Genomic DNA, 18,680 nt, shown 5'->3' on the forward strand with positions numbered 1-18,680 from the left:
GGCCAGTGGCTGCCCGCACACACATGGCCCTGTTGCAGCATGAGCTGACTGACCACACAGGCTCTGGGCATGGTGGCCTTGTGCCTGGGAAGGCTGAGGCCTGACAGCTCCCAGCAGGTTTTGCTCTCAATGGGCCTTCAGTACTAATCCCTGTGTCCCCTCCTTGTCTCCCCAGAGCCGAAGGATGAAGTGGAGGTGTCCGATGATGGTGAGTGCTGGCCTCCCCACTTGGGTGGGCTCTAGGGGTGGAAAGGGGTAAGCAGGGATCTGATGGCTCACACCCACTCCAACCCCCGCCCTGCAGATGAGAAGGAGACTGAAGTTGATTACCGGACGGTGACGATCAATACCGAACAAAAAGTGTCTGACTTCTACGACATCGAAGAGAGACTAGGATCGTAAGTGGAGTGGGAAGCACCCTTCAGGCCCCCAGCCTGAGCGTGGCACAGACACCTTCCCTCATCCCCCCGTACTCCCCCCCACCCCCCAGTGAATTCCATGCCTTGTCTTCCGGTTCTTTCCTGGGTTTGCCAGCTCCCCAGCCTGGCATGCCTGCATCATCAGGAGGGAGGGACAGCACTCCATGAAAGCATGGCCACCCAGGGCTCTCGGAGGAGCCACGTGTAGTTCTGTGCTGACCCCTCTGTGGAGGGCTTGGGTGAGCCTTCCTTTGCTGTGCCTCATTCTCCACCCAGCTCTGAGCTGAGGGGACCACATCTGGGTCGGGCTGCCTTCAGGACCCTCCCATCCAACCCACAGAAGGCAGGCCAGCCTGACCCGTGCTCCCCGTGCTCCCCACTTTTCACTCTGAGTCCTTCCTGGGGTTGGACCCCATCCTGACACCTGGTCACAGCCAAGCGCCCCCTCCAGCAGCAGCGCCCCAGGCTGCCTCTCACTAGCACTCTATTCCCGAGCACGGGAGGTGGAAGCAAAGGGTGGTCTCCGCTTGTATTCCCAGCCTCCTAACAGCTGGTACAGGGAGCCGGCACCATCAGGGGGAGCTGTCAGAGGACCACACCCTGCCCCACAGTGGGCAGCAGGGCCTCCAGGCTGTCTACGAAACAGTGCTGAGGTAGAGGGGGAGGGAGGAAGCCACTCGAACATTCTCTGTGTTTGGGGAGACTTCCTCAACCTGACCTCCTGGGTCCCTCTGCGGGGCAGGAGAGAGAAGTCCACCAGCCACGCTTGAGGCCCCACAAGGCGGTGCCCGGGCTGAAGGAGCAGCAGGTTGGCATGTTTGGGCGGGATGCGGGGCCAGCACTGGCTGCAGCTGGCAAGTGATGGGGAGAGTAGTTTGCAGTATTGGAAATGCACTTCCCTGACCTAGAGCAGGGCTGGCAAACTCTTTCTGTAAAAAGCCAAATATTGGATCTTTCAGGCCTTGCGGGCCATGCAGTCTGTGTTGCAACTGCTTCTCTTCAAATTCAAAGGTGGGTGGGACAGAGGGGGAGCCACATGGGGTCTCCCATAGACACTATGCACACAAATGGGATGACTGTGCTGCAATAAAACTTTATGAAAACAGGCGGGCCAGATTTGTTGGCCATCCCCTAGTCAGTGGAAAGCGTGGCTAAATGTGCCTTTTCCCTCCTCCTTTCCCTTGCAGTGGGAAATTCGGACAGGTCTTTCGACTTGTAGAAAAGAAAACTGGAAAAATCTGGGCAGGGAAATTCTTCAAAGCTTATTCAGCAAAGGAGAAAGAGAACATCCGGGAGGAGATCAGCATCATGAACTGCCTCCACCACCCCAAGCTGGTCCAGTGTGTGGACGCCTTCGAAGAGAAAGCCAACATCGTCATGGTCCTGGAGATGTGAGTAGCCCACTGCCCAGCAGCCCACCAGCAGCCCACTGTTCTCCACCGCCCCCCCCCCGCCCCTTCACTGCAGGCAGGGGCGTGATGCAAGATAGTCATAGCCCGTCCAGCCAGGGACTGACCATTCAGCACAGCTCTGCGCATAGCTCTGAGCCTGTCCACTGACCACCAGCCCGCTGAGCCCTGCTCATGTCCATAACAAATGGGCAGATCTCAGAGGACCCCTCACCTCCCTGTGAAAGGCTCCTTGGTTCCATTCAGGGGCCTTCTGACCTGGAGGTGGCTTCAGGGAGGAAGGGAGGGATGGAGCAACTTCCTGACTGGCCTGTGAGAGGGAGGGGTACAGGTGGGGGCTCAGATGTAGGAGGTAACCTTGCTCCATCCTCCTGCTGTGTTCCGTGTGCTCATTTGTACTTTCTTCACTTGTCAGTCACCAAAGAAAAGTGCTTTCTGTGCCGGGTTGTCCACAGCAGGGAGATGGGCCTGGTGACCTCTGGCCAGGGCTTTCCTTTTCCAGGCTTTCCTCTAGTCCCACTTCTCCACCTCTCACCTCTGAACTGCTGGCACGCGTGCTCGCGCGCGCGCGCACACACACACACACACACACACAAACTCACATGTGCAAACACGCATGCATGTGTGCAAACACACTTGTGCATACACGTGTGTTTAAACATGCATGCAAACACACACATGTACATACTAGTGTCAGTAAGTCAAATGTCCTCCATTTTGTGTCTATATTTTTAAGTATTTCTTTTCCTTTTCCTAATTTGACTATTTTTAATATATGGTACTATCTCATCAAAAAACAAGGACAAATGCAATGAAAAATCCCATTCCCATCCCCTGCCCCCGTCTACCCTATTCCTACCCCACCACCACCACCAGGAGACAATTTCTTTGATTTTGTCTGTATCTGGTTTCTTTATGAAAATACAAGCACATTATATATATCTCCATATTTCCCACCCTTTGGCACAATGGCAACTCGTAGTTATGATCCCACACGTTGCTTCTTTTCATCCTACAGTTTACCTTGGAGATAGTCCCGTCTCAGTAGCCAGGGAGCTCCCTTGTTCTGCTCCATGCAACATCATCACATGCAAACACCATGGTTACTGTTCTCCTTTGGCAGGAGGTGGGTGGTTTCCAGGTGTTTGCTTTTACAAATAAGCGGTTTTTGTAACCTGGTCCCACACACCTTTTCACTCATGCCTGTGTACATCTGGAGGATAAACTCCCAGGAGTCTAGGGTGCTGAATGGATGTATATTTGAAACCTTGAGAGATACTGTGCCGTGGACAGCAGCATCCTGGAATTGCTCCTTCCCAGACATGGCGAGCCGGAGGCCAGCGAAGCAGCCCCGAGCTTAAGGGTTGAATCCCCCCTCATTCTGCGGACACTTTGATGAGTCCCTTTTAGTTTCTCTTCCTTAGGAGAGTGGTTAACAGCCCAGCCCTGAGTCTCATAAACCTCACCGCAGTCCCAACTCTGCCTCTTACTTGTTGTTTGGCCTTGAGTAAATTGTTCGACTCTGCCAACCCTTAGTTTTATTATCTATAAAAGGAGGATATAAACCGCCTTGTGAATAGTGTGGAGATCAAAGGGAATAATGTATGGCAGGCACAGTGCTCTGCAATGGTAATACGGTGCGTTGACTTTTTCTCTGTCCTGGTCTTTTTCCCATCAAAATTAGGGTGTGAGCATTTTAACACCCAACTGAGTACTGTGGAACAAACCCTACTATTCAGGTCCTATTACTGTTTAGCGGTGATTTTCGTCATTATTAAATCCTTCTAGTAGGAGAAGTATTTAGGTTAGATTCCCATTTGTTCTTAAAATTCTGTGGAATCGGAAAAGATTCAAAGACAATCTCCATCATATCTTAAACTCTTTTTTCAGCCCCAAACTCCAACTTGCCTCCCCACTTCCAGAAAGAATTTAGCCATGTCTGTGGCCCCACCCTCACCAAAGCTGCAGCTTTTCACATTTGTTCTAGAGCAGGTTCTTGGTCCAGGCAGGTGGCATGTGGGGACATGTGAACAAATGTCTTATCTTTAGAAGTTAAATCTTGAGCAAGTTCATGAGGGCGTGCAGGGAGGGGGAGGAGGCAGCCCAGCCTGGGTAAGGCCGGGCAGCAGCACCAGTGGGCAGAATACCATACTTAGCTTGGAATTGGGAGTTGGCAAGCTGGATGGAAAATGTTGGGGGAAAATGTAAGAAGGCTTCCGCAGGTCTGGGTTTCATCCCTCCACCCCACGCCTCCCCCAAGGACAGGAACAAATCTTCCAGGCACGGATGCCAGAGGATCCACCTGCCCTCGGGGTCAGGAGCTCACCCCCATAGGAACTCAACCCAAGGAGAGGGAGCAGATTCATCTGCGCTTCAAACAGGCTCAGCCTCTGCGAGCACCAAGGTTGGCGCTCAAGCAGTGCCATTTGCTGTTTGATGGAGAAACGTCTTGAGTGTTTTTAATAGAACCATTTTTTTAACTGCTTCTTTTTTAAAATGTTTTTATTGATTTTAAAGAGAGAGGGAGGGAAAGAGAGAGAGAGAGAGAGAGAGAGAGAGAGAGAGAGAGAGAGAGAGAGAGAAGATTTGTTAGCTGTCTCTCATATGCACCCCAACAGGGGACAAACCCGCCATCTGGGTATGAGCCCCGATTGGGAATCAAACTGATGACCCTTTAGTGTACAGGATGACGCTCAACCAAAGGAGCCACGCCGGCCAGGGCTGAAATCTATAGAATCATTCATCATATTTTTTGTAGCTCCTTTCATTCTAAAAAAAAAAAAAAAAAAAAAAAAAAAGGAACGAAGGAGTCATTTTTGAAATATTTTAAATATATTTGAATAGATGTGAACCTATCTGACCATATATTGACTAGGTTACCTCTAGAAATGCCTCCATAATTATCTCTGTAGCTCCAATTCCTACTACTCATTGCCAAGGGCACTGCAGGTGATGGCTGCTTGTTTTTTCTGAATGCTTTAAATTTAGAAGCAGACATTTTGGGGCATCTTGTCTGTGCTGACATCGTCAGGTATAAACAGGGGTCTAGATATGAGCCAGACCTTTCCCAGACATGTTCACAAACAGCTGTAAGGAAAGGCAGACTTGAACAAAAGTGCAGAGACAAGGCTGTGGAGACCCAGGGAGGGAAGGCTCATTTCATAGGGACAATCGGGTGTGCTTTATCCAGGAGGATGCGGATTTCCACTGCCTCTCAGAGCTGGTGATGGAGTAAGCCAGTACTTCCCGAACTTGTTGGATCATAAGAATGAGCTGGGGCACTTATTAAAAATATGGATCCTCAGATCCCTCCCAAATTTTTAAAATCAGAATCTCCAGGAGTGGAGCTTGGGAATTTGTATTTTCAACAAAAGCCTCAACTGGTTCTTTAAAAACATAAAAAACGATAACATAATATTGAGCACTTGCCACGTGCCAGGCACTTCTCTAAGCACTTTAGGTGCATTAACTCTGTCTTCACAGCAACCCTGTGAGGTGGGGCGGTTTTTATCGCATCTTTGAAGCACGTGTGTTAAGAATCACCTGTGACCTAAGTGCAGATTCCTTCTACTTGGAGCCTGGGCGGAGAGCAGTAGACATGAAGAGCTTAAGGACAGAGGCGCCACCTGCTGGTCGCCCTGGACCTCCTTCTTGATTGGTTCTAAAAGGGTCTGTTGCAGCGCCCCCAGTGGCCATGTGCACAAATGATTTTTCCCCCCTAGCTTAGCGGGTCCAGAAGTGAAAGTAGTTGTCATGTGGTGACAGAGGCCTGTCTCTCCCTCGGGTATCAGAGAGGTGATGCATTTGGCAATAATATGTGCGAAGCACCTACTGTGTGTCAGGCATGATGCTTTACGAGGGATCCTTCGTTCCTAGCAATTCTATGAGGAAGGGAACTGGGGCTCAGAAAGATGAACTCACACAGCTTGTGAGGCAGAGACAGGATTCAAACGCAGCTCTTTCCCTTCTTCCTGATGAGTCCCCTTAGAAGAGGGAAGGCCCTCGGAAGAGGACTAGCCTAGAATAGAGCCCACCCAGTCTTGTTCATCTGGAAGACTGATGTCTACAGGAGTTACCCAGGAGATGCTTTAAACCAGCATTGGAATGGGAAGCGAGAGGATCACTCGACTCCAGAAGTGAGGCCGTGCATTTGCATTGAAGGCCAATACTGCGGCCGGCTGGCCCCTGGGGCAGTGCTTAGCAGAAGATGTCCTCTGTGGGCCCCAGAAACACTGTCTATCCAAACAGGAAAAATGTACCACATTCTAGCCTGGGCCACAGCCTGCAGGACCAGTCAGTTAAGCTGGAAGGAGTAAGCTGATACTACAGGCCTAGCCAGAGGAAGCAGATGGATCTCAACTATAAGTGTGGCAGGCTACAGCCAATGAACTTGCTGAGACTTATTGTTGAAGATACTTTCCTGTTCCTATGAGTATTATTTCAAGTTTCAATTCTCTGTCACTAAAAGACATGGCTGGAGTACAAGAATGATCCCCTGGCCGAAACCGGTTTGGCTCAGTAGATAGAGGGGTCCCAGGTTCAATTCCGGTCAAGGGCATGTACCTCGTTGCGGGCACATCCCCAGTGGGGCTGTGCAGGAGGCAGCTGATCAATGTTTCTCTCTTATCGATGTTTCTGACTTTCTATCCCTCTCCCTTCCTCTCTGTAAAAAAATCAATAAAATATATAAAAAATTAAAAAAAGAATGATCCCCTGTACATCAATAGTCATTTGGGGAATGGAAGCTGCCCCAGCAGTTAACCTTTTGTTCAGGAGATCATGTCTGGATCTCTCAGTTCATGACCATCCCTGAGACCGCCCGGCCTAGGGGCTTCCCTGAATCCCCCTACAGCTTAGTGGGCACAGGCCGAGTCCCCCAAGAGGAGAGCAGGAGGCCTGGGCCCCCCTCACACAGTGGAGACGATCAGTGTAACAGGGCAGGGGCCTGGGACTCAGGACACAGCAAAAAGTGCCCGGCACCCCCATACCCTGCCCGTCTCCCCAACCCCTGACCTGCCCTTGGCCAGAATCCCTGCCAGCCCGGGCTCTCTGATCCTGTGGTCTAACCATTGCCCCCTTCCGTTCCTGCAGCGTGTCGGGGGGTGAGCTGTTCGAGCGCATCATCGACGAGGACTTCGAGCTGACGGAGCGCGAGTGCATCCAGTACATGCGGCAGATCTCGGCGGGCGTGGAGTACATCCACAAGCAGGGCATCGTCCACCTGGACCTCAAGCCCGAGAACATAATGTGTGTCAACAAGACGGGCACCAAGATCAAGCTCATCGACTTCGGTCTGGCCCGAAGGCTGGGTAAGGCCTCTCTCCTATTGTCCTCAACACGTCGTGGCAGTCGCTGTGGCTGTGTCCCACACAGTGGGCGTCAGAGGGAATGCACAGCATTGGAGTTAAACTCAGAGACTGTGCAGATGGCTCAGGTTCAAATCCCACCCCTACCACTTACTAGTTGTGAGGCTAAGTCTCAAATTCCTGGTCCGTGAAGTGGGATGACCGCAGTACCCACCTCACAGAGTTGTTACGGAGGTCCAATGAGTCAATGCATGAATAGTGATGAGAGCAATGCCTAGTAAGTAAGCACTTTTGTAGGTGTTAGCAATTTATTATTATCGTTTTTGTTGTTGCCCCTCTTATATTTTTCACTCTGGTGCCTGCAATCCCCAAACTCACCTTGGTGATGGTTCCTCCTGCACTTGCCTCCTACTGTCAGGTCTCCAGTCTCCTGCTGTTTCCTCTCATTTGATTCTCACAGCAACCCTGTGGGGTAGGCAAGGCAGGTGTTATGAGCCCAATTTATAGACTAAGAATCCGAGGCTCACAGTAGTTTTGCCCAGCAGGTCCCCCAGGAGCCAGGAGAGGTGCTGGGGCTGGAATAGGGACCCCAGACGCAGTTTGAGCTTCCTGAGCACCTGTGCTGTTCCGGCAGCAAGGAGAGGTGCAGGAGGTGGTGGGGACCTGCACCCAGCCCTGCAGCCATTTGGGTGTGTGACTGTCTGCCTCACACACCACCTCCACCCACCCTGCCTGTGTGTCTCAGGAATTGAGGAAACAGCTCCCCCCCGCCCCCCCACCTCCTGACCACAGCCTTGGCCACACGGGCCTGGGGCCGGCCGGAGCTGGCCTTTCCTCCTTGCCGGCAAGGAGCTAATGGCACCTGACAAATCTTCTCCCAGGATGCCCAGTCCTGGTTGAGACTGTGTGGGTGATAAAGAGGAAAATGAGGGAGGGTGGTCCCGCCAGGCTGTGGGTCCCTGGTGATCGGTGCCCCGAGGTTGGGCAAATGAGCCTGCTCTGCTCTCTCCTGCTGAGCGCACGGTGTGGGGCCACCGCTGGTGGGCAGGAAATCCCAGCAGTTTAAACAAATAGGGCACAACTGACCTAGGGAGCTAGAGGGTCAGAGACTAGAGAACACATGGGCAGGCTCCCTTAGAGAGGGGGTCTGTGGGGACAGGTGTCTACGGGGAGCAGAGAACTGGGAAGTTAAGATGTAGCAGGAAGGGTTCCGGCTGGAGCTGGAGCAGAGCTCCAATGTCCGAGAGCCATTCGGTGCTTTGTCTTAGAGTAAGGTGGCCAGACGTCCCGCTTTTGGCGGGACAGTCCCAATTTTTAACAGTTTGTCCCGTGTCCCGTGGCGTTTTAAAAAAGTCCCGATTTTTGGAAAGCGGGACGTCTGGTCACCTTATCTTAGAGCCCTCCCTGGGGCTCATAGTTAACAAGACCAGGGGCAGCCGCGGGCCAAAGGCATGCCACCCCTCCAGCAGCTGGCACCCTGTGTGCAAGCTCCGGACAGCTCTTGTCCTGTGGGCTCAGAGGCCTGCGATCAAGGTTTTCCTGATGGTCCTCCCGGCAGCTCCTGGGAGGAGAGAGATGAGGCTACACGTGGGGAGTCCGTGGGGTAGGAGGAGCCTGGCTCGGGAGCCAGGACCCCTGGCACCACTGTTTGCTGGGCGGGTAAATCACTCCGCTTCCCTGGGCCGCCCTGTCCTTGGAGCCTGGGGTTGTTGAGAATGTTAAACAGGAAAGTTTGTCAAGCAGGAAGCAGAGCTCATTATTACTGAGCACAGGTCACAGTCCCTCCTCAGGCACTCGTGGGAGAGGCAGACACAGGGCAAAGCCCTGGCCGCAGGGGTTTAGCAGCCTCTCCTCCCCGCCCCTCACCTCCCATCGGCTGAAGGCACTGAGGCGAGAATGAGGCTGGCAGGTTTCCTGGTGCAGTGATGCACTTATTTAATGGTGGCCGGGATCTCTGTGCCTTCTCCCGGGAGACAGCAGGCAGCTGAGGCCAGCCCTCTCTGTGTCTCTCCTGGGCACACAGATGAGGGCATCTGAGAACGATGGGCTGGCTCCACCGTGTTCTGGCCAGTGATCCCTCTCTCTCTGGTTACAGAGAACGCAGGGTCTCTGAAGGTCCTCTTCGGCACCCCGGAGTTCGTGGCACCCGAAGTGATCAACTATGAGCCCATTGGCTACGCCACGGACATGTGGAGCATCGGAGTCATCTGCTACATCCTGTGAGTCTTGGGGATGGGGAGTGCCACAGGGAGGGTCCGCAGCTGCCCTCATGTTCGGAGGGCCAGGGTGGCTCAGGACGGCGAGCCTGCCCCAGAGCCAGGAGGGTGGCAGGCTCCCATCTGACCCCCTCCCCCAGCCCGCCCTTCTGGCGCTCCCAGGAGGGCAGCCGCCCACTTCATACCCCACTGGGAGCATCTAGCTCCACACCCCAGGTCCAGCCTTCCGGGCCCCTCACCGTCCCTGATGCTGGCCAGCCTGGGGCCTCTGGCTAGGAGGGTGGGAATGCGGCTGGTACCATGTGATTTACCTTCCCTTGTGGAGGTGGGTGTGGAGAGGAGGACGGAGGGAGCCCAGGTGTGCGTCTCCCGTGGGCACCGTCATTGTCTGCAGAGGACAGCCGCCCATCCTCGCTGCGGTGGTGTGGACCGGCGCTTCACAAACAGGAACACGCGTGAATTACCTGAGACAGTGAGGGTTGCAGGGTCTGGTTCAGGAGGCCTGGGGGGCCTGGGAATCCAGATTTCCAGGAGGGTCCAGGCTGCCAGTAGAGCTGGTCCAAGGACCGAGCTCTGAGTACCAGGCTGTAGGTGAGATGATAGCTTCACCTGGAGGGATATGGCTGGGAGGGGCACTAGGACTGTGGGAGTGGACAGCCACGTGGGAGTGTGAACACACCCGTGTAACCTGTACCCGTGTCATAAACCAAACACTCTGTCTTGGTGGGATCTCTGAGGCCCGGCTGCAGACCGCCATCGGCCTCCAAGGCAGCCCGTGACCTTATGTGGTAGCACACAGCTATGGGATGGTTACCCAGAAGGTGTGGATATGCATGCATTCATTTTTTTTGGGGGGGGAAATAGATTTTGTGCTTAAAGGGAAAGGAAAAAATAAGTGTGTTCATAGTCAATATGAGGAGGATCTCTCAAAACGCTTCCTCGGACCCCTGGGGTCCCCAGTGTGAGCAATGGCTATGGGCGACCCTGGAACACACAGACCCAGGAACCACCGTCACTCAAGCTTTGCCAAACGTGGAGTGATTTGTGTGTGTGTGCGTGTGTGTGTGTGTGTGCGCGCGCGCGCAGAGTGGCTTTTCACAGGCTTGGGAGTTTTACTGTCACTGTGGCCTGTTAGGACCGCCTCCCTCAGCATCACAGCCTCCCTGTATCACAGATTCTGTGCCCCAGGGTCATCTCCCCCCCTCCTCACTGTCACCCGCACCACCATGGCTTCCCCCAGAGCAGCAGAGAAGGTCCGGCCAGGAGTGTGTTTCCCTGTCTCTCCCTATCCCAGACCCCTCCAAGAAAAAGGGGGCTGATGAGTAAAGAAAACTGCACCTGATTCCGGAGGCCCGGCTCCTCGGTAACTAAGGAAGCAGGGCAGTGGGCCTACCCTCCCCCTGCTGGGGCTGCCCCGGCTGGATGATGCTCACCCTAGCCTGGGCCTGGCTTGGTCCCTGAGTCCCTCTATAGCCACGAGAGACGTGCCTGGCTGTCTCCCTAGCTTTCCCACATGAGCCGAGATCATCTGCAGCCACGGATTTCACAGGGCTCTCGTTTAATCCTCAGGACAAACCGGGGAGAGGGTCATGGCAAGGCTCCGACCTTCATTTGGCATTGAGATGACCAGGGCCAAAAACTCCCACATGGCTGTCCACTCCCCACAGTCCTGGTGACCCAAGATTAATGCGTTCCCTAGAATACAGGACTTTTAAGTACCAAAGCGAGGACAGTCCCCGGGCCAACTAGGGCCTTTGGTCTCCCTGCTGGTCAGGGATAGAGCAGTGACCAAACTGCTCAGTACATGTTCACAGGGACACATCTGCCTAACCCACACCCAGATCATGAACCACACATTCCCAGTGCCCCGGGGCCCTCCTAGTGCCCGCCCAGTTCCTATCCCCGTGGGTGTAGCTATAATCCTCATGTCTAAGGACTTGCGTTAGTTCTGCCTGTTCTTGAACCTGATATAAATGAAATCACCCAGAAAGACACATCTGGCTTCTTTTGCTCAACACTGATTGTGAGACGCACTCATGTTATTGTGTGTAGTTGTAGCCGCTCATTCTCGGTGCTGTGCAGGGTCCACTGTGAAGCATCATCCCACTTGTGTGTCTATTCTATGTTGATGGATGGGCTTTTGCGTAGATTCCAGTCGGGTGTTGCAAGGGTTCAGATTACACGTGTGGTAGTGAATATATTTATGCATTTCCGTTGGATATATATATAATCCACAACTGGAATCACTAGGTCATAAGGGCACTTTATTTTGAAATGAAAATCCTTTCAGGTGGAGGAACATAGTAATTGAGATAATGTGTTATATTGTTTACTAGATTGTTTCTAAAGCAAAGACCAAGAAGTAGGGCAGAGCTTTTGAAATGGGGAGAAAATGATTCTGATGAGTGGAGCACCAGCCTGAAGCTGTTTGGGGGAGTGGGGGTGGAGAGAGAAGAGAGGTGTGTGTGGTGGGGATGCAGGTCTGCCCTGCTCAGCTCCCAGGAGCCCCCTCTCCACCCCCGCCCCAGGGTCCGGCACCCATCGCTGTGGGTGCTCTGCCTGCTGGGACTTTTCCCCGCTGCCTCTCACAGTGGGATTGAGGTTGGGCAGTTCCCTCCCAAGCTAGGGCTCTCAGCAGGGCACATGGTGCCAAAACAGCTGTTGGAACCAGTCAGACTGCTTCCTCCCAGGCCTGCTGTGCAGAAACCTGGAGCCACAGCTGGAGCACCCAGAAGAGCTCGCTGGGGCCCCTGCCGCACAGCCAGGCTTAGGAGCCACAGTTACAGAAGCTTTACCGAGAGGGGAGTGAATCTTTATGTATCCCGTCCCTCTCTGTGGAGCTTGGTTGTCTGTCTGACCGTTCCTGTCGAGGCCACCTTCTGCATGTGTACCAGACAACCTCCTCCCCACCCCCTCCATCTCCTTCCTGAGGCCAGGGAGAGATGGGGAGGCCAGGGAGTTGCGGGACAGATGATAACATTTATTATTTAACACATGTCTGTGAGCGCCTCTTAAGCAACCAGTGCTGCCTGCTGTCTTTGTAGATTGAGGGACTCCTCAAGCCCCGGGAGAGGTCAGGGCAGAGCCGGTCCCTGGGGCTGGACAGCTGGCCCCACTGCCTGCCGGGCTTTTCCAGGCAGAGTAGAGATGCAGCAGGCAGGGCTATGGGGCCCCTCCCCTCTCACCCCTGTTCTGAAGAGAGACCGTCGATTTTGTGAATCTCCTGGAGACTCTTCTCGGGTTAGAAAAACCTACTTGATTTCTGGCAGGAAAGAGAGGACGGGGTGCTCTAGGCCACACTTCTATGTGGAAGACATTCTAAGCCCCGCCTTTTTTCTTAGACCTTCCTCTCCTATCTCCCTGTCTTCCCCGAGCACTTGGTGTTCCCTCGCTGCCTGCAAGGACACCAAACCCCTCTCTGTGCCCAGCCCTCACCCCTGCTCCAGCATTCCTTCTCTCTCCCTTCCCTCAAACCAAGGTAAAGAGCAGTTACTGCTCTGCTTTCTCCTCCCAACCATCTTCCTGGCTGGGTCAGTGAGAGACTTTCCATTTCTGCTCATTTGTTGAGCACCGCCTTGAGAGAGCCAGAGTCAACCCCATCAGATCTAACTTCTGGGGACAGCAGGCGGTGGACTGGGGCAAAGCATCAGTTACGTACTCAGACTTGGGTTTGAATGAGGGCTCTTCAGAGGGATCCAGTGGCCCCACCCAGGGCAGCCCTCCTCTCCACCGATGAGCCAGACATCTCTCTGAGTCCAGCTCCTCGGGTACCCCATGCCCACACCAAGCCCAGCCACCACCTGCATGTTCTTGGGTGGTGCTTAGCATGACTAGATCTCAGCTCTCTGCTTCCTAGGCCATGCACAATATGATTCCCAGCTCTTCCTGTGGGAGCTGCCCACCCTATCAGTTCTCTCACCGCACTTCAGTATTTGAAGGCTGACATGGGATCAAAGGCGGACTCTTCCTAAGCTATCAGTAGTTCTGCTAGCAAATGTCTGGTCTCCTTAACTGGCCGCTCTTGCAGCCAGCTGGTCTTCTGCTGCTTGAAAAACACCTCGGGGAAAGTGTAGTCCACGAAGCACTTCTCTTTGTTAGAGGAAGGCTTCACCTTTCTCCTGCCATTCTGCCCCGAGAGCAGAACAGACTGTGCGTCAGATTCCCTGGGCGGAGTTTTGCTGCAGTGAGGAATTGAGAAATTAGAACATCCTGCAGAACTGACCATTGGGACTCATCAGCACAAAGACTAACATTTGACCATTAAAAATGAGCATGAAGACTCTGTGCTCACTGGTGAAAGACCATTTCAAGTGAGGAAAAGAGCATCCAAAAACTTGCCCACGCTGATAACAATTTTGTGAAACCCAGATGAATCCTTTGGTCAAGTTGGGGAGGGAAAAAAATTTTCCTCTGCCCTTTTAGGCTCAGTAGTGGGGCCTGCAAATCAAACTGACAAAAGACAGATTAACAGGAGGGGGAAAAAAAAAAAAGATTTGACTATGTACATATGCATAAGAGAGAAATAAATGTGACTCCAGGAGGCATTTAGAATCTGAAGTTTATAAAGATTTGTGCAATAGGCCTTCCTTCCCCTGGCTTCCGGCACCTGGGGCACAGGCCTTCTGTCTTTGCTCCAGCTGGAGCCTGCCGCCTTTGCTGCAGACTCTGGCCAGAGTCTGCCATCTTTGTCTTTGCTGCAGACTCCAGCTGGAATCTTTTGTCTTCGCTGCAGACCCTGGACAGAGTCTGCCTTCTTCATCTTCGCTGCTGACTCGGGTTGGAATCTGCCTTCTTTGTCTTCACTGTGGCCCTCCACTGCGGCCCTAGTGCCACTCCTGTAGATCCCTTCACCCACTGCCCTCCCACTCATAGCAGGCATCCTTTCCCACCCAGCCATTCTGCACCTGGAGCAGCTGGGCAGGGGGTGGGGGGCATCTTTGTCCTTCTAATTTGCATGTACCTCTTGATTGGCTGGTCGCCATCACAGAGGTATGGTCAATTTGCATCTTTCTCTTTTGTTAGTGTAGATTTTAATAAAGAGCGATAAATTGGAGATAAATCATTAGGCCAGAGAAAAGGGTCTTGGAACTTCTGGAGGGGTTAAGCTGTTAGAAGGTTCTAAGAAAGGTATGGTCAATAAGGATTGTTTAGCAAGTTTGTTATGCATATAAGAGTCTCCTCTACAAATGGAAATTTATATCACCTTAACAAAGAGAAATTTATGTCCTGCTTTTAGACAGAAAGAGAGAGGACAGAGAGCTAATTGTCTTCAGCTCGGGACAATCCTTATGCCATATTTGGGATCCATTAAAAACTAAGCAAGATGAGGAAGAGAGGTGAGTGGTTGAGTTTTAAGGCTAACATTATTCTGTTTGTTATTGGGTTAATTTTTTTAATCAAAGGATGCTTAATCCTTATGTAAATCCTGGCAAGAAAGTAAAACTTCAAAGAAAGTTTTTAAAAAATCTGTAAAATCCCACCACCCAGAAACAGCATCGCTAAAATTAGAACACTCTCTTTGTTATCATGCTCTGCACAAATTCCAAGTTTTATTTTAGAGACGCACTCTTTAAGGGGAGATGCTGGGGGAGCTCAGTCAGGCGGGGAGCCAGCTGGGGCTCGGGGGCATTTCAGATGGATGGGCTGCCAGGAGGAGGAGCGCCAGAGGCCAGAGGTGAGGAGGCTCTCCCTGGCTGTGAGCATTACAGAGATTAAGGCCTGTCTTTGCAGGATTACAATTCCTAATTAGGAAAGGAGGTTTACAGAAGGGGGCCTTGCAGCATTCCACAGCTGGGTTGTTTGCTTTTTCTGCAATCTTTCGGAGTGCTGCAGGACTTTCCCCCTCTCTCTTTCAAATGGAAAATGTCAAAACAGAAGGAAGCAGGTGGCTGACGAGCAGGAATTGGGCTGCTTCTTGGTGGGCCTACCTTAGATCTGCTAAAGAACAAAACTTCAGCGGAGTAAATGTGAAGGTGGAATTGACTTTACTGAACGATTCATAAATCAGGCATCGTCCCATCTAGTAAAGAGAGAGATGCTCCCAGCGGCAGTGCGAAATGGAAGGGTTTCATAGGCAGAAGGAGTCATAGGGAAAGAAAGGAAGGGATTATTCAGGCCGGGTCCTCTTCTTTGGGGAGGGGAGGGAGAGTGGGAAGGGACCAGCAGGGTTTTCTTGTGCAGATTACCTCCGTAGGGCTAATTGGGGAGTTTCAGATTGACTGTTTAAAGATCGCATTTCTGGAAGAGGTTGAAGTTACCATTAAATCTTGGTCCGATGTCATGAGAGCAAATGACTCCATCTTGGGCCTGTTATTCCTTTTTTTAACAGGTCACCCGGGAAAGCTGGGAGGGCCTGGGAAGGCTAGGCCAGCACCCGTGGTGTATAAAAGGGGAAACTGGGGCCCCAGCGGGAAGGGAGTGGCACGTAACACTGTAGACTCGGGGGACCGATAAGCTCCCACCCTTTCCCCACTGAATGTGACGGAGAAGGATGATCTCCCTGCATTCTTAAAACATAAAGCAGAGACTAAGACTCTTTAAAAATCTGTTATTCTAAATCGCAAGTCTATTGATTAGGGTGAGATCATTCACATTACCAGAGCTTTCTTCTCCTCACAAAAGGTCACACCAGAAGGTTTCGTCCACGGCAAGGTTTTCTCACAGCATTTCAGTGGGTTTTGTTTTACAAAACTTGGTTTTCAAGGACAGGTGTATTTCTTTTTTCTTTTTCTATTTCTTTTTTTAAAATATATTTTATTGATTTTTTTACAGAGAAGAAGGGAGAGGGACAGAGAGCCAGAAACACAGATGAGAGAAAAACATCCATCAGCTGCCTCCTGCACACCCCCTACTGGGGATTGTGCCCACAACCAAGGTACATGCCCTTGACCGGAGCAGGCCGACGCTCTATCCACTGAGCCAAACCGGTTTTGGCAGGGACAGATGTATTTCATAGGCTGAGGGCCTTGAATGCCAAAACAGCTCCCAAAGGGTTTGTGTGGTTGTTTATAATGATGGGCTCCTAAGGATTTGGGAGACTGGATTTCGTGAAGCCTTAACTTGGGAAGTTGATAGCAGGAATGCCCCAGAGTCATCTCATGGGGTTCAGGAGGGGTCAGCGCAGGACCAGCTACCTAATCTGTGGGGCCCAGTATGAAATTTAAAAGTGGGCTGAGTTGTCCAAACACTAAGAATCTCCAGATAAAAGTAGCAGAATATTAAACCAAGGCGGGGAGGGCATCAAAGGGTGGGGCCCTGTGCAACGTGGAGGCCGGCCCTCTATCAGGGTGAAAGGGGAGTGGGTGAGCTGTGTGACGATGAATTCCTCAGAGGTGAGAGGTGAGGCTAGTAAGCCGTAAAGCTGTTCTATTCTTTTTTGAGCTTTTACCATCTTAATTTTAACCCGGAGTATGCTATGGGTAAAGGAGTCATTCCCGAGATCACAGACTGGGGAGGCAGTGGGAGGAACTGTATACAGAAGAAGGGTAATGTCTGTGGTCATGGGCCCTGAACTTCCTGTAGTAGACCCGGCCTCGGGCAGGTCCCTGCACTACCACTGACTTCATGTTCATGGAAAGGTTTGTATAACATTGCAGGTAAGAGTCAGGCTCTAGAGACAGATGCTGTCACCAAACCCAAGTTCCTGTGCCCAATGCTTCGAATGGCAAAACTCAAAACGTCAGAGTTTGGAGTAAGGAAAGGTTTATTGATCGAGAAGGCAGCAACAGAGAAGGTGGGAGACTTAGAATGCCTCAAAACCATCTTGCTTGGTGGACTAGTTAATGGTTTTTAAGGAGCTTGGGGGACCACGCGTGCGGAAGCGCTGGAGGGGGCAGGTTTTGATGTAAGACCTTGGAACTTGGCCGTTTATGGTAAGGGCTTCTTCACTGCATCTCCTGGACAGCAGATCCTTTGCTCTGAAAGGGATGTGGCATTCAGGTTCCGGTGATGTCCCAGTCCTTTGGTTCCGTGTGTGACTGGTGAGCGGGGGAGACTATGGGTCCAGGCCCAGCTGGAGGTCAAAGTTTTGTTCTCTGTGCATGCTTCAGCTGCGTGATGTTGGGGTTTTGGTCTGTTGCCTCTGAAACATAACTCAAATCTTGTAAAACAGGATAGGACTATTTTGAACTGGTTCTGCATTTGCAACTAGGTTCAAATCTCACTGGCTGTGAATCCTTGGGCAAGTTACTTACTACCACCCCACCCCACCCCCCCGTGCCTCAGTTTCCTCATCTGTTAAACTCATGAGTTACCTGCACTGTAGGGTGATGTTACGATTGAATGAGTTCACCTCTTTGTCCAGTGCCTGTCTAGTGAGTATTTGCTGCCGTGACGGTGATGATGGAGAAGGGAAAGGAGTGGGGAGGGGGAGGAGGAGTAGAGGCGGTGACCGCCCTGTGGTTCAGTAGGTTCACAGAGTGCTTAGGGAATGTCCAAGGCCACCCGGAGAATAAACAGGCCTGCCCTTTCCTCCACTGTGCTGGCGCCTCTGTGGAAGCTTCCTGCTTTGGCCTAAATGCCTCGGGGCACTGAACTTGAGGGTAGATGGGTCACGAAGCCCACATTGCGATCCCATGTCCACCATCCATCTGCCCGCACAGCCTTGCTGAGCCTTCTGTGTGCTGGGCCCTCTGGGTGCTGACGGGAGCAGGACTGGCGGGTGCAGCAATGGGTGCTGTCTACCATGTGACGAGCGTGGGAGGGGCAGGAGCACAGGGACCTTGCGGAGGTTCTGTGGGAGAAGTTCCAGCCTGGGGCTGGGGGAGAACAGAAGACAGGGAGGAGGTGTCCTGCTGCGAACTGTGTCAACGGAAGAAAATTCCTTCGGCCTCGGCCTCACCAGCAGAAAGTGCGCAGAGACACCCCAAAATACAGTGAGCACCGAGGAGAGGCGGGGCCACAAAAGCCTGGGCAGCCACATCCTCTCTTATTTCCCCAGGCGGGAGGAGAGGCGGGCACAAGGGCGTTTGTTTGGGGGTGCAGGGCTTTGCCAGCCCTCACCTTTGACCTCAGCACTCCCTTGGGGGATCATCTCATCCTATCCTTTTTGCCCCCTTCCCTACCTCCCACCAGCTCACCTGCTCTCCTGCTCTCCTCCCAGGGTCAGTGGACTCTCCCCCTTCATGGGCGACAACGATAACGAGACCCTGGCCAACGTCACCTCGGCCACCTGGGACTTCGACGACGAGGCATTCGACGAGATCTCCGACGATGCCAAGGACTTCATCAGCAGCTTGCTGAAGAAGGACATGAAGTAATGCGCTGAGATCTCCATCTTTTCAGCTTCCCCGGGCCCTGGGCTGGGGTCTGGAGGCAGGGACTTCCTGTACC

At 52.5% G+C, this 18,680-nt stretch overlaps 1 protein-coding gene across 3 annotated transcripts in view; it reads left to right on the forward strand.

Moving 5' to 3' along the window:
- MYLK (myosin light chain kinase) overlaps window positions 1–18,680 on the forward strand; it is a 182,589-nt gene that overhangs the window by 147,778 nt on the left and 16,131 nt on the right. For all 3 annotated transcript variants that reach the window (XM_084871493.1, XM_084871494.1, XM_084871495.1), the window contains 6 exons: window positions 176–208; window positions 305–398; window positions 1,607–1,810; window positions 6,920–7,137; window positions 9,230–9,353; window positions 18,451–18,603. In XM_084871493.1, coding sequence (XP_084727619.1) covers window positions 176–208; window positions 305–398; window positions 1,607–1,810; window positions 6,920–7,137; window positions 9,230–9,353; window positions 18,451–18,603 — 826 coding nt within the window. The remainder of the gene's footprint in view (window positions 1–175; window positions 209–304; window positions 399–1,606; window positions 1,811–6,919; window positions 7,138–9,229; window positions 9,354–18,450; window positions 18,604–18,680) is intronic.

This window comes from Pipistrellus hanaki (assembly GCF_964339955.1).
Source record: "Pipistrellus hanaki genome assembly, chromosome: 2".
Classification (NCBI taxonomy): Eukaryota; Metazoa; Chordata; class Mammalia; order Chiroptera; family Vespertilionidae; genus Pipistrellus; species Pipistrellus hanaki.